The 16,121-nt window shown below is 34.1% G+C and overlaps 1 protein-coding gene and 1 long non-coding RNA gene across 2 annotated transcripts in view; one reads left to right on the top strand and one right to left on the bottom strand.

Annotated features, from left to right (window-relative positions):
• LOC143677715 (uncharacterized) overlaps nt 1-16,121 on the top strand; it is a 187,143-nt gene that overhangs the window by 75,459 nt on the left and 95,563 nt on the right. Inside the window, exon 3 of the long non-coding RNA XR_013172831.1 lies at nt 2,282-2,357. This is a non-coding gene — a long non-coding RNA (uncharacterized LOC143677715). The remainder of the gene's footprint in view (nt 1-2,281; nt 2,358-16,121) is intronic.
• The window catches only part of SCN1A (sodium voltage-gated channel alpha subunit 1), a 130,284-nt gene that overhangs the window by 49,119 nt on the left and 65,044 nt on the right, over nt 1-16,121 (bottom strand). Inside the window, exons 8-17 of the mRNA XM_077154057.1 lie at nt 13,490-13,553; nt 12,853-12,994; nt 11,999-12,205; nt 10,382-10,666; nt 8,995-9,375; nt 7,616-7,748; nt 6,548-6,786; nt 5,296-5,469; nt 3,963-4,319; nt 2,264-2,743 (exon numbers count right to left, since the gene is read on the bottom strand). Coding sequence (XP_077010172.1) covers nt 2,264-2,743; nt 3,963-4,319; nt 5,296-5,469; nt 6,548-6,786; nt 7,616-7,748; nt 8,995-9,375; nt 10,382-10,666; nt 11,999-12,205; nt 12,853-12,994; nt 13,490-13,553 — 2,462 coding nt within the window. The remainder of the gene's footprint in view (nt 1-2,263; nt 2,744-3,962; nt 4,320-5,295; nt 5,470-6,547; nt 6,787-7,615; nt 7,749-8,994; nt 9,376-10,381; nt 10,667-11,998; nt 12,206-12,852; nt 12,995-13,489; nt 13,554-16,121) is intronic.

Genomic DNA, 16,121 nt, shown 5'->3' on the forward strand with positions numbered 1-16,121 from the left:
ACTTCATCTTTTGGGTTATCTGCCAGCAACAGTTTAATTACTCTAAAAACAGGGTATCCATATACTTTGCCTTTCTTTAATGACTACCGTACATCCTAAGACTGAGGAAAGTAATGAGGAAAGAAATTATGATTTATTTTTGATCAAGAAGAAAATGGGTGAGGTGGAAGTTCCAGGAAATGTGGAGTAATGTGGTTATATATAAAAGAGTATTTCCAGAAAGCAAGATTCAAAACCTAATGAAAAAAATGGAAATGTAATGGAGATGAATAGAAGGTTCAGTATTTAGTTTAACATTTTAATCTGAACCAGATACAATTGTATTTCTACAGAAATTCAAATGAAAAAGATGAGAAATAATTCCCTTCTTGGAAGCCATAATTCATTGACAAGATGACACAGCTAACTACTGGGGATTGAATTACGTCCCCTACAAAAGACACTTTCAAGTCTTAATCTGTGTTCTTGTGTGTGTGTACCCATTATACACACAAAAGGTGTGTACCTTTGAAGGCGCTATTATTAGTTAAGGTGTGAACTCATCTGTGGATAGGTTCTTTGAAAATTCTATTTAGATGAGGCCAAGCTGAATCAAGATGGGCTTTATTCCACATGACCAAAGTCTTTATGAGGAAAGGAATTTCAGATATGGAAGAAAGAAGAAGCCAGAAGTCAGAGAAAGCCGCAGGAAGAGGAGAGAGAGAGAGAGAGAGAGAGAGAGAGAGAGAGATTGCCATGTGATAGAGGATTCCTGGAATGCTACCTGACAAGACCTTCATGTCTCTACTATGTGCAATGTGCTCTGAAATAATCTGTTCAGCTTCATTAAAATTATTGAAAATGCCAGTTCAATAAATTGGCTTTGTATCTCCTAATAGATCACAGCTTACAAGTTGAGAGACACTGCATTAAATTATCTAATAAGTTTCTACTTATCTAACATTTAAAATTTCAATTAATGCAATGTTAAAAGATATAAAAGGTCAAAGGGTAAGAAGAAAAAGAACTTCCTCCAGTGGTTCAGTGGATATTTACTCTGTAAAGAGTTCGGTGCTGCTTTTAGATCAGATCAATGCAAATAAAAACAGTGCAAGAATAAATCATGTCAAATTTTGAAGAAAAGTATGTTTTATGATGGTCTTTGGTATAAAATAGGTTTCTTTTTAATTCAGCAGATACCATGTGTTAGCTTTTAGTCTTCATCAATGTTAACTATAGGGCTTACAATTCAAGACAAACCAGACTAGAAAGTATATTACAAAATTTATTGTAATAGTAGCTTAGAACCAATTTTATTAGTACGATAATTTTTCAAAAAAATTGGTCTTCATCTGATTCCTTAGTAAAACCAAAGTCATTTTAAAAACAAAATTTTTGACTGAGATAATATTCCAATTTAAAATCCTGAAAAAAATTGCACAATATTTTACAAAATTAATATATCATTACTGTCCACCCAAATCCATTCCATTGAGATGGGAATTATGACCAGGAGCTATCTACCATTATGTGTCTGTATCCTCTCCGTCCCCCTTCTCTCAGGACACAAACCTGAATGACCTAAAAAGCCCTGAGGCTGGGATCAGAGCAGCAGCCTCTAGTTCTAACAGTAGTTCCCCACTTCTGGGCCTGCAGGATGACCTAGCTTATTCAGAGAATCATTTTAAAAAGCTTGGGACATTTTTAAAGGTACATACTTAATAATTCAAAGGAATATTTCATGCTTATAAGACTCTTCCTTGAACAACTATCAAGATGTAATATAATTACCCTTAGAAGTGGTAATAATCTAATAGACTTTGTCCCTAATAAAATGTCTTCAATAGTATTGGGTTCTTTAAAATATTTAGACTATACAATCTAAAAGAATCTGTTTTTGAGACTTCCAAATACTAAATGCAAAGTGAAGGTGCTTTGTTCTAGGACTTCATTTGAACAATCTTATATAACCACTAGATTTTAGCTTTAAATTTTTGAGTAGGTCAATGTAATTTTAATTGGAGAAGCTACATAGAATATTCTTTATAGATGAGTGTAGTGGGTACTATCTGAATCCAAAAACATCTTACTTCTTCACTAAGGATGGTAAAACTCACACATATACTATATTATCCCCCAATTTATTAATCGTCTCCCTGGGCTTAACTCTTGGTTCACCAATGAAATAAAATTCTATGTGATGGTTAAAAAAAAATACTAATAGAAAATTTTTAAACAGAAATACAGGTATTATTATATATACCCCACATCTATAAAATCCTACCTCTTTGCTTTCTTCCAGATCTGATTCACTACTGAAGTCCTCTGTGTTTAAATTTTCAAAGTCAGACTCTCCAACAGCAATCGGTACAGTCACGGTAAGACTGGGATTGTTTATGAATGACATGTAATCACTTTCATCGATAATGTATTTTTCAACACTGCTGCCAGTTCCTATACCACTTGTGGTTCCATTTACATCTTTGATAAAGTCAAGATCTTTCCCAATTTCTGTTGTATGATTCGACATACAATTGTCTTTCTTGTTCAGATCATCAAGTGGTTTAATTTCATCTAAAATCTTCTGTTTCTTAACAAAGGACTGTTGAATAAATTCATATATTTTTCTCTTCACATAAGCTATTCCCTTATGCATCCTATCGACAGCAATTTGGAGATTGTTCATTTCATTATCATCATCAGTAGCTGCAAGGTTGTCTGCACTAAATGAGCTCAGAAGCAAGGCCAGAAAGAGGTTCAGAACCTTTAAAAACAATACAAACATAATTATAATTTCACCCCAATGTAAAGAAGAGCAGATTGAGATCACTTAATCCTCTAAATGAGGAGGAAATACTTAATTCTAGCAACTCAGTGAGAAGGATGCACCATAGCCTATTAGGAGCTGGGTGATTGGAATTTTTGACCTGCTGCTTACCCATACATCTGTGGCCAAAGACATGATCTCTGTTGGTCCCAAGTCTTCCCATTTGTAAAATGGAGACGCTGAATGAGCTGACCTAAGGTTTCAGCTAAGTTTTAAATTGTGTAACTATCAGAAAACAGATTTGTGTTTATACTCTACAACAGTTCTAACCTTAAAAATCATTAATGTTTGAAATTATGCATTTAAATGTCTTCTATAGTTTCCCAATTTTTTAAACAGTGATATTAAATTGGATACTATTTGAAAAATAATGATTATGACTCAGAGTAAGGGTTTATGGCTTAACATAGGCATAGATATTTGCCTTCTTAACATATTGAATTTCTCATAACCACTGTTGATTAATTAGGAGAACTGTTTTTAAAAATCCCCAATATTTCCATGAGACTGGAACATTAATTTCTATACATTTTGGAATGTACTGTATATTTCTGTACCACTAAAAGTTGTGTCCTAAACTTAAGAGAGGAAAGGATTGATCAATTAATTACTCCATTAATGCACTCTCAGGCATCATTAGCCGTTCTCTTTTGATGCAGAGCCTACAGAGAATTGACCAATCCAAGTTGGCTAATGCATCCGTCATAGGACTAGAGTGACTGTATGTGACATGGTTAAGAGGGGCAAGGAAATGGCAACATCATTATGAATCCTTAAGGACACCAGTTCTGAGTCCTATATTAGCAAGTGAGATTGGGATTTCTCGAGCTTTTTTTCAGAATTCTCCCTTCCTTGGCTCTGATTCCATAAAAATTCCCCAGCATATCCTTCTACTTTCTAAGCCTTAGTCTTCAATATGATACTCTTCTAAGATCATATAACTAACATGATGAAATGATCGACTTCTTGGCAGTTGAGTATAAAAAATTGTTGAAGGTCACTGCTGTGCTGCTATATTTTCAAAGTGAGACTATGTGCATAACCAAGGTAAGAGACTTTTACAATGAATAGCCATGATTTCTTTTTTTTAAAATGCTTACCATTCTATTATGCTTTTAATCTGTTTCTGAAGCATATATCTTAAATGGGTACATACCACCAGGTTTCCGATGACCATGACCATCATGAAGACAGTAAGGCACATGGCTTGACCGGCAACCTCCATACAGTCCCACATGGTCTCTATCCACTCTCCACACAGCACACGGAACACAATCAGGAAGGAGTGGAAGAAGTCATTCATGTGCCAGCGGGGGAGTTTACAGTCACTGGCGATCTTGCAGACACAATCTTTATAGCTTTTACCAAAAAGCTGCATGCCGACCACGGCAAAAATGAAGACGATGATGGCTAATACCAGGGTTAGATTTCCCAAAGCCCCCACTGAATTGCCGATGATCTTTATTAGCATATTTAATGTTGGCCAAGATTTTGCCAATTTGAAAACTCGGAGCTGGAAAATAAAGAGTTAGTATGAATTACTATAATCTTTAAAAACATTAGCTGTATTGAAGTTTTGTAAGAAATAATTAAAATCGAATCTCTTACATCATCAGCCTTGTCCTTGCATCCTCTTAGGATGCTAATTCTTTGGACCCCTAGGAAGAAACTTGATCTCCCACACTTCACCCATGTAAATCATTTTTCCTGAGAGTGAATTTTTAATGCTTCGTTGGGGTCTACCTGTCCTTAGTTTTGTAAAGGTGGTTCCAAGGCATATAAGGCCTGATACTAAAATATTAACATCTGAACCACAGCAATCTCTCCTGAAAGATAACCATTTATCAGTATAGCATGCCAAGTAACATCATATTGAGCCCTGATATAAGTGGAAAAAATATTTATTATTCATTAATGCTTCTTTTGGGCTCTGATAAAGCTAGATGCTTCTACAATGAGAAACTTGGACTATGTCTCAAGAGTCTATAATTCTCTCTTTGATTTGCAAGGACATATATGTGAATTCCTGGGCATATTTGGGAATCCTGAAGAATTTCTTTCCTTTGATTTTGTGAAGATGCATATTTTCCAGAGGTAGAATTAGGAAACATTTCTGCAGGGACCTCTTGTATCTGATTTTCACCCATTGTCACAAAGGGCTGTTCATCATTTCAAATCACTATTAAAAAGGTGATGCATTTTCATTACAAATATTTTCTGAGGTCTGGAAATATTAACTGTAGTAGTCTTTAGAAACAATAATTAGTTGGAATGGTATCTGAATGATATATTAAACAGTATGTGACTGCTCTTTGGAACTAAGACCTTTCTGAAAAATGAAAATAATTCTCGACAATTATGTGCAGTTTTTAACAATACCAACATTACACAAAAAGTTAAAATGTTAATGATTATATAGTAGCAACTACAATGGTACTATGTAAGAACCCTGACTATTAGCAAGTTTTGTTTCACTGTTTTGTTTTTACCAATCTGAATGAACGGAGAACAGATAATCCTTCCACATTGGCGAGGCCAAGCTCTACCAGGCTAAGTGTCACAATAAAGCCATCAAAGATATTCCAGCCTTCTTGGAAATAATAGTAAGGATCCATTGCAATAATTTTCAGAAACATTTCTGCTGTAAAGATTCCAGTGAAGACCTAGGATCAAAACAAAATCACTCTAATCCCATCAGTAACGATAAAGTAGAATAACACAATATTTTCTCTTACACATGTTTATGTTAATTTCCTCCATAATTATTCTATTTGTATAGTAATTTATAGTCGATGAAAGGCTTTCATATACGTTATTTCATTTTATCCTCGTAGAAGCTCGATCAGTTCTATATGGCAGGTATTATAATTACTACCTTACTAAATTCTTTCAGTGAGTGAAATGGCTTGTGTGACATATAACCAGAAAATGGCAAAACTAGGATTTGAATGCAAATCTTTTCTTTTAACTACTCTTCATTCCATTATATTAAATTGGCTTTTCCTCTAGATATAATGTAAAATTTTGTCCACACTTTTACTTATCTATAAGCTATTCCCACTGTCATAAAATCAGGCAGTTGTTATTGTAAATATTTATCTATTTCATAATATATGCATTATTGGTATCATCATGATTTTCTATATACATGAAAAACTAAATTTACTTCAGTTGTGTATATATTAGTACTTTAAAATATATATGTTTTTGTTTTTTCCCCTCAAAATCCCTAAACCACAAAACAAATTTTATAGAAAGTGCAAATATTTCCATAGAGACTTCCTTCAGGAAATAAAAAGCTGGTATTCTATATCTAGTCAAGGGACAAACATTTTAATAATTTATGCTTTTGAAGCCCCAAAAGGAAAGAATTAAGTGGCAACTTTCACCAAAAATGGCTTTGCTAATCATATAATACACAATGTATTTACATCATTTTATAAAGTGTGTCCTTAGACACTGAAATATTTCTGCTATGTGCTATTAAAACTTGAAAGAGTTGTGTTTCTATAGACTTTTCAAGTGGTACTGTAGGCCTATGTCTATGCTTCTCTTTCTCACTCTTTGCTTTGACTTTAAGGGCAAAATGTAGGGTTCTCACAAGCTAGGTAAAATTTTCACCTTTTAGGTGGGTAGAAGGTTGGAAGGGTGGTTGAAAGACTGCTATAAGCTATCAAATGTAAACAGTTTCACAAACAGAAAATTTGAAGATCGAACACATTTACCTTCCAATATACTTACCAAATTTCCTACTGTGAGGACATTATTGAAATGTTCTGTCATTGGATAGTGTTCCATGGCCATGAAAAGAGTATTTAAGACAATACAGATGGTGATAGCCAGGTCAACAAATGGGTCCATCACAACCAGATTGACGATATGTTTCACTTTCAACCAATATGGAGAACAGTCCCAGATTAAGAATATGTTGGAAAATTTATACCAGCAGGGTGGACATTTCTGCCTAGACTCTTCAAATTCTAGATTAAAAAAAAAATAAGAATAATCACTGGACGATATATTTGTACACACATATATTTATTCCAGGTCCACTAGATTTCCTTTCAGTAATCAACACATTTCCATTTGCTATAGATTCAACCTTATTTTGTATTTGATAAAAGAACTATAGAATTGATTCTTCATACTTCAAATATATTTCATCAGACGTACACAAAAAGCAGAGGTTGCAAAGAATAATTGTGTCTCATGCATTGATAATATGGCTTAGCACCTGGCAGCAAGTTAAGTGAGTGGACTTTTAAATGAGTAATACAACATGGTTTGGGGTAGCATAGTACTGTGTAGGACCTTATGTTAATGTCTTCCCATGCTATCAAACTCAGATTATAAGCGATTGGGTAGGGATAGCTGTGAACCTAGAATCACCTTTTAAATTGTTTTTTTATTTTGTGAAAATGACTTACTCTTTTCATGTCCTGAAATTTTGAGAGTATTTGTGATGAGGAGGGAAAGGGCAGTGCTGCTAAAGTCTTAAGGTAAGTGGGTCAGAAAAGAGGGTCACCATGATTAATGGAATTAGAAACTTCTAGCAGAAATACTTTCTTTTGAATTTACCGAGAGTTCCCACACACAGTCAGCAAAACATTTTTTAGGGTTCCGATATCATTGAATTTTAATAAAATTTAAAAATTTCTAGAACATGAGTAGATAAAACAATGATAAATAGAAATTGTCTTCGCATTAGAATATTCTTTTTCCAAGTTGCAAATAGATATATTTGTTTCAAATGCAACAATGTGTATTTGTGAAATTAATAGAAATGGATTTTTTTTTTTTTTTACAAACCTTCTACAGTATTCGTTAAAATGCTGGCAATACTCATTGCTCTTTGCCTCTGGGAAGGATCTTCTAGAAAGTCCATGGAAACATGGAAAGAGCTTGACCTTCTTTTCCTCACTTCAGTTTCAGTTGTTGTTCCCTGTAAGGAAAATGCTAATGCATTAAATGGTTATCTTGAGCAATATAATAAGCCAACAATAGAAGGTGACACAGTGGATTTCATGAAACACATGCATCATGCATTTTCATATTTACTTGGTGATAGCAGATATTGCTGACTTATTGTATCATTAACCTGGAATATTCAAACTGTTAGCCATTTAGTCATGCAGCAAAACTGAGTTTTTTTCACCCCTCTGATTTCATAATTTTATGACATCTGATACAAATGTGATATTATTAAATCTCTTGAGAGACACATTGGTAGTTAACCTTTTTTTTCTGATATAATAGTAAAAAACTAATAACTTGAATTCATATTAAGTGATCAAGACATTTGATTTTGAGATGGTAGCTATTTTTATTTTCAAACAAATGCAAATGATTACAACACACTTAGCTGCCATCTCATTTTCTGGACACAAGACATGGACAGTCATTGACAACAAAAACTATATCTTAAACACACACACATACACACATGCTGCATGGACAACAGTTTCATCCAGGGTATCAAGGCAATAAGTCATCTACTTCTGACTAAGTCATGCCTCAACATGCTGATATATTTCCAAGTGAGTACAGTCTAAAAAGAGGCAGAATCTATTTAGAAATTCCTCATCTGTGTACATAATCATGAAAACATCCACACCTTTATATACAGACAATTTTTTTTCTGTCTGTAGGAATAATTTACCTGTGTCTTTTCTTTCAGATTAGTTTGGAGAAGACCTATATCAGCATTTTTTTAGTAAGATAAATATGAGTACTAAACATTTTAATATAACAACGAAGCTATCTATTTAAGCACAGTGTTTTCAAAATCCTTCTAAACTAAAGCAGTGTATATTGAAGAATTGGTTGGAAAGATTTATTATACACCCTTGACACTGAAGTAAAGGAATCATTTATTTGCTTTTTTATCAGGGCCGTAGAGAACATACTGCTGTCTAAATTCAGCATGGGCATATAGCAAATCCTCCAAGTGGAGGCAGGAACTTATTGTGTCTAATTTATCCTTAGCACGTTGATGCATTCAGGTGCTATGCAGGAGCGTGTTGAGGTTTTAACTTTTAATTGGTTAGTCTAGTAAAGGTATTACAAGATGCAGGTGCATTCACAGCTTGACCAACCAGGAATCATTCTCAAGGTTCCATTCTGTAGAAACACTGGCCGGTGCAGCAATTATGGGCCAGCCATGCCTGAACTATTTAAAACTTCCTTACATTGTCATCAGTAGCTGGCTTATCTATTATCACCTCTGGCAGAAGCTGTCCAACAGGCGATGTAGGAGCTGAAGGTCCACCAACCAAGGAAACCACACCATTGCAATCCACAGTGCTGTGCATCTTCCCGTTTGCTGGAAACATTGCCAGCATCCGGGACGACCTACTGGTCTGACTTAGGTTACTGTTGCGTCGCTCTCCATGTCGCCGGGGCACAAACAGGGAATCTCTCCGACTCTCGTTATCCTCAAAGGTGCTGTGTTCATCATCAGCAAAGTCATTCTCAGATCCTACATCCTTTGCTCGCCCTCTAAAGCTGAAAAGGCTTGTTCTGCTATTTCGCCTTGGAGAAAATAGGGAGCCACGGATGCTTAACAAAGACTAAAAAGTTGAAACAAGCAAATAAACAAAGATAGGATCATATTAGTATGGACTTTTGAAACATGCTTTCATTTTGCAAGATTAATTTAAAGGAGATTCAGCATTTGTTCCAAGTGTTATGCCTTCTCATGGACATTCTTACTTTATTTGCATTTAGATTAAATTAAGTTAGTTGTATGATAGGTTTCTAATCTTTAGGATTAAGGAATGGGGAGAGAGATCACAACCTGAAGCTGTTATCAAAAAAAAAAAAAAAAAAAAAAAATCCCAGTTAAAACACAACCTTAAGTTTACAAAAACAAAAAACAAAAAATAAAAACAAAAACCCAGAACCATCATTTCTCAAGTAGAAAAGAAAATATTCTTTGCTATGGACATTGTAAACATTCGCTAAATACCAGTAGCATGTCCTTCATAAGGCCACATATTTCATTACACTTTCCTTTTGAGAAAGTCCAACATTTTTACTAGAATCACTTTAAATTATTATTCCTGTTTCATCCATAAGGCACAATGTCTCTTGAAGGTGACTTCTGAAATTCAGAGTAATGTGCTTTTTGATAAAGTGAACTATAGTTAATATTTTCAGGAGCATGCATGATGGCTTATAAAGAATTTAGGGGGAAACCCATAAGAACATAAAATAACCAAAGAAAAGTTACTGATCACCTATCCAAAATGCCTATTTTTTTTTTCATTAAGAAAGCTGAAGAACAGAAAGATGAATAAATGCCATTGGTTACAGACGGATCCACAGACAACATCAGAATCAGAATCTAGAAGTGCTGACTATAACCCAGTATTATTTCAACTATGCCAAGCTTTAGATTTACGTGCATGTGCAGGAAAAAATATTCTCTTAACTACATAAAGAAAGGATAGTTTTAAATACAATAAAAATAACAGTCAAGTCAGTTGATGAAAATTCTCAATTCCGTTTTAATTCTTCCCCTCTGCTCAGCATTTTAATTTTCATTCATCATCACTTAACGCCGCAGCACCATACCTGATGCGGGGAGGAGTACCTCTTTTCATATGTCAACCGATTCCCTTCAATGGAAAAGCGGAACCCTTTTCTCCTGATGCTGTCTTCAGATTCTGATTTCTGGAATTCATCTTCATCCTTCTCCTCCCCACCAGACTGCTCCTTCTGTTTTCTTTTCTTCCTCCGATTTCTTCTTTCCTTTGCACTCTTGGAACTCAACTTGGAGGCTTCAGAGGAGCTATCTGAGAGGCCCCCCGCCGCACTGGGCTCTCTGGAATGCTCCGAGGCAGTTACCGCTGCTGCCTGCTACATTGGGGAGAAAGAGTTTTATCATCGCACTAGAAAGGACTTTATTTTTCTTTAAAATGGCTCAAGTATTTGAACGGTATTTAAAAAATACACTTGGTTTACTAAAGCTGATTTAATATAGAAGGAGCTCTGCAAGTATGAGGAAATTTTTTTTCTTTCCACTTAATGAAGGCTTTCAAAGCCTATTTGGTTTTCTCTGTTAACACTTATGTCTGTGTTATGCTATACAGATCACATATTCAAGAGAGCATCAACAAAAACATAAATTCACATTACTTTTTGAGATTTGATTTACTCTAAAAAGAGGCATTTAGTTAGAATTGCCTTATTGGCTCTGAGAAAGAAACTGCAGCATGGAAGAAAGCTGATGAGTTGCTTAAGGTCATATACAAACTGCTGTTTAAAATGGGCTGCCCAATACTTTCAAAATATTATCAATCACATTTATGGAAAGTGATGAAAACCCCTTCCTCACTCCTCCATCATACTCTGTCTAGAAGAATGGAGGATAGAGGCTCTATTGTCTGGTGCTAAGCAAGACAAGACCTTCATCATTTCTCCAAATCAGTCCCTACCATCTTCAGTTCAGCACTGATTCTTGCTGTAAAACTCTTGTCAATAAATATCTCCCAAAACAACTTTCTTGTTAGTAAAGGTGAATCCATATGTTAAACAGACAGAGCAAGGAAAGAGGGGAATGACAGAGAACACATTTTATAATTTATTGAACTACAAGTACTGACATCTCCCTATAAAACAATTCATTTTTATTATATTAGCTGATATATGTAAGATTGCTGACTTTCGTATGCATATTGGATACCGCTGTGTCAGAGAACATTATATTATTTGATCATCTCATTATTTAAATGAGAAAGGCAATTAGGCAACCACATTCAATGTCAACATATTTTTGGTTAAAAAAAAAGAAAGAGACTGTCTTCTAAGAGCTGAGTGAACACCCTTTTATATAACCAACAGATTTTTCTCTTATGGCCAGTATACTCAGTTAGTAAAAGTTTCTTACTTGAGAGGACTCAAAATCACATTTTTCCTTTAATTCTGAGAATCTTAAGATAATTAAAATAACAGGAGAGCATTCTAATGTTGTCCACATTGTAAGTATCTTAAGAGTAATTAAGCTAAAACAAATGATGATCAAAAGGTAAAATCCTCACTAATACCCCATGTCACCAACTTCTCTTAGGTACAATCAAACAATTACGTGTCTCTCAGTTTCTCTCCAGTATTTCTGTTACAACTGAAAAACAAAAAAACAAAAAAACGATGGTGCTGTGAGGCAGGGCATATTTGATTTACTGAATTTACCTGAGCTGCCTCTTGTTGCTTTTTCAGCTGCTCAAGCATTTGCTGAAATTCAGCTTCTTTCTGTTCTGCCTCTTCCAAGGTGGCCTGGTTCTGTTCCTCGTAGGCCATGGCCACCACAGCCAGGATCAAATTTATTAAGTAGAATGAGCCCAAGAAAATGACCAGCACGAAAAATATCATGTACGTTTTTCCAGCAGCACGTAATGTCTGAAAACAAGAATATCTGAATTATTTTATAATTATTATTATTTCACTAACTGGCTTCAATTCTCAACTTACTGTATGTCTTACAGGACTCCGATTTAAAGAATAATTATGTTGCTGTCAGCTCCTCCCATATCTTTGTCTCCTTTCCCTAACCAATCCTCTTTGTTCTCCCATAACTCATGTGTTCACACTCTCATCTCCATTTTTGGATTCACCAAGAATATAATAAAATCCATAAAACACAATGTAAACATCCATCTAAGGGAAAAGCCTTTGATCAAAGTTGAGTGGGAAGCTAAAATTCCCTTTTTACATCTGCTTCTTCATTTTCATCAACTCCACCTGAATGATAATAGTTGAAAGAATGGATAGGGCTGAGGGGAGGATATGCCTTCTATATGGAAAGGTCCATGGCTGGGAAGAGTGGGAAATAGTTTTTGGACTAAAGGGGAATGGGAGACAATCCCTGTCCCTGGCATCACCATACTTAATGTGTTGTAGTCAAAAGGACAGAACTCAAACCTCCTGATTTCAAGTTTGGCTATTTCTACTTTACTACGCTGTGGTTTGGATTTAATAACTAAAATGTTTCTCTTGTATGCTTTTACTTAAAGACACCATGAGTCTATTCAGGTTCAGGCTCTCACCAGTTGATAAAGATTTTCCCAGAAGTCCTGAGTCATCAGTCGAAACAGGGACAAAAAAGCCCAACTGAAGGTATCAAAGCTTGTGTAGCCATAATTGGGGTTTCTACCAGCTTTCACACATACATATCCTTCGGGACATTGGCTGTAAATGGGGCAGAAGGAAGTATTAAAAGGTATTTTTCTGTCCTTTTATTTGGGAGCATGCTGTGTTTACAATATTGTCTAGCCAGGGATGCAAATAAGATAATTAGGTATTATATTTCATAATTCTGACAATATAATTTTAATAGCCATTTGTCATCATTAAAATATGACATAGCATTCTAATAATATTTTACAAAATGACTGTTTTGTTAACTGGCATTTTAGCACATCTCCATATATTCTTTCCTACTATGGAGTTTCCAGAGTTGATTTGTAGCTTACATTACTAATCCTAGGGAAACAGCACAATAGTAAAAAGTATTTCTTGTCATAGAAGGTTACCTAATATTTAAATATATTCTCACTTTATCAGTACTCCTAATCATTGAAAATTAGTTTGAATAGTTAGTCAGCTATATCTGTCAGTTTCTATCAAAAGACTAATACATATATATGTATACACCCACACACACAGACACATTTTTTAGCTTACCCTGCATCAGAACTATTTCCACACAATAGTGCGTCTAAAAACCCCTCTTGGAAATAATGATACCCTGTTTGAGAAAAATAAAGTTATATGAGGAACATTTGTACTCTGGGAAAACATTAAAATGAGAACAGAAACACGGCCTATTTTTAGGATTCATTGAGTAATGTTAAAAATAGTGTATAACTCATTCAAAGACACAAACGTTTTTCCCATCTCCCTCCAAATATGAAATAGTGTATTAAGGGGATTAGATCTTTAATAGTGAAATACATTTTTCCTTATGAATATAAAATTAATGAAAATCACAGGTACTAACATAATATTGTTAAAAGATATTTTTTAACTATTTTCATGAGAAATAAAAATTTCATTCTGTAAAAATCAGTAAGAATTACAGGGATTTCTTTGCTTTTCTAAACAATCACATATTTCAAAATAAAAGGATTATATCTTTTCTGCTCTTCTATTATTTTTTAATTTTTATTTTAATTTTTTTGCATGGGCAGGCACAGAGAAACAAACCTGGGTCTCAGCATGGCAGGTAAGAACTCTGCCTGTTGAGCTACCGTGGCCCGCCCTTCTATTATGTTTTAACACTATAACTTATAAATAAATTATAATTTGCATTCTACCAACTTTCAGAAAAACTATAGGCAGCTTAAAGTAAAAGACATATATATAATATCAACTACTAAGACAAATAAGATATAAAGTATCTCAAATACTAAAGCTAAAATAACTAGTATAGTGAAGCATTACATTATCTCACAACTTCCCCTCTCTGCCCAGCTCCTAGGCTTCTTTCAATATCCAGTTGCAGTGTCACTTCTGTGAATTTTTCCTTGATATTCTCCACTTCCTTCCCACTAAAGATTGGCAGGATTAAGAACTACCAGTACCACCAGTATCATATACATATACCACATGCTTCCATTATTTCACTTGCTGCTCTATATTGTAATTATTTATTTACAAATATTATTGCTCCTTGACATTAGACCTTTTTGTAAAAAAAATTTTTATTAGAGAAGTTATAGGTTTACAGAAAATAGTGCATAAAATACAGAGTTTCAATGTACCACCCAACTATCAACCCTGTGTATTAGTGTGGCACATTTGTTAAAATCATGAAAGAAAATTTTTATAATTGGACTATTAACTATAGTTTATCATCTACAATAGCCTTCACCGTGTTGTAAAGTTCTAGATTTGTTTTTTAAAATTTTATTCCAATAACTTCCCCTTTTAACCATATTCAAATATATAACTCAGTGCTGTTAATTACATGAGCGATGTGCTACCGTCACCACCATCCATTACCAAATTATTTCCATCATTCCAAATGGGAACTCTGTACATTTTAAGCCTTAACTCTCTATTCCTTATCCCCACCCAGTCCCCAGCTACACTATATTCTAGATCCTGACTCTGAGTTTGCTTATTCTATTTATTTGATATCAGTAAGATCATACAAAATCAGTCCTTTTTGTGCTTGGCTTATTTCATTCAACATGATGTCAAGGGTCATCCGTGTTGTCGCATGTCAGGTCTTTGTTCTTTGTTATGTTGTGTAATATTCCATTGTATGTATAGACCACATTTTATTTATCCATTCATTGGTTGATGGACATTTGGGGTTGCTTCTGTCTTTTGGTAGTTGTGAATAATTCCACTCTGAACACTGGTGTGTTAATATCTGTTCGAGTCCCTGCTTTCAGTTCTTTTGGGTATATATCTACAAGTGGGATTGCCAATTCATATGATAATTCTATATTTAACTCTGTGAGGAAAGTATCTTAATAATTAGTTACTCCACATTCCAATGTGCAGGACCTGGTACATTTTCAATAATGCATTTCAATTGAATAAGTGAAGGGATGACAAGAAAGAAAAACAGAATAAAATAATCATTGTGGTATTTTGGAGAAGTAACAGTTTTTAGGTGCTAAATTTTCAGACGAATATAGTAAGTATTATGTATTGTTCTATAAGAGATACAGAATCATGTAAATTGAAATACCATTTTAATTTCCACATGTCCTTATTTCTTTGAACAGAGGCAGGAAAAGTAAGGTAGGGTCTCTTAACTCTTAATTAAAAGTAAACAAAATGAATAGAGTATGATAGTTTCTTGATGAATTTTCAGTATTGGGTACTTATATAGAAATTTAGTCCATTAAATTCAATGAGCCCAAAGCCTTAATATAAAGAAAATATAGTATATCATCTTAATTTTTATCTTTAATTTTAATGAATTTAATTTTCTAGTACCTCAAGGATAAACAAGTTATTTATATTAGCATTTGTTTTAAAATAATCTTTTTTAACAAGCAGAATAATATTTAGGAAAATGATAAGATTATAGATTTTTAGTGCTGAATGACTTTAGATATTCTTGGTTTGTTTTACATTTTAAAAACATTTTTATTGTTAAATATAACATTTATACAAAGGAAAGGAAAAAAACAGTGATTTTCAAAGTACACCTCAATAAGTAGATACAGAATAGATTTCAGAGTTTGTTGTGGGTTACCATTCCACTATTTCAGATTTTTCCTTCTAGCTGCTCCAAACCCTGGAGGTTAGAAGAAACATACATTTTTCTTTTTTGTGAAGAATAACATATCTACTA

Source organism: Tamandua tetradactyla, chromosome 3, assembly GCF_023851605.1.
Source record: "Tamandua tetradactyla isolate mTamTet1 chromosome 3, mTamTet1.pri, whole genome shotgun sequence".
NCBI lineage: Eukaryota > Metazoa > Chordata > Mammalia > Pilosa > Myrmecophagidae > Tamandua > Tamandua tetradactyla.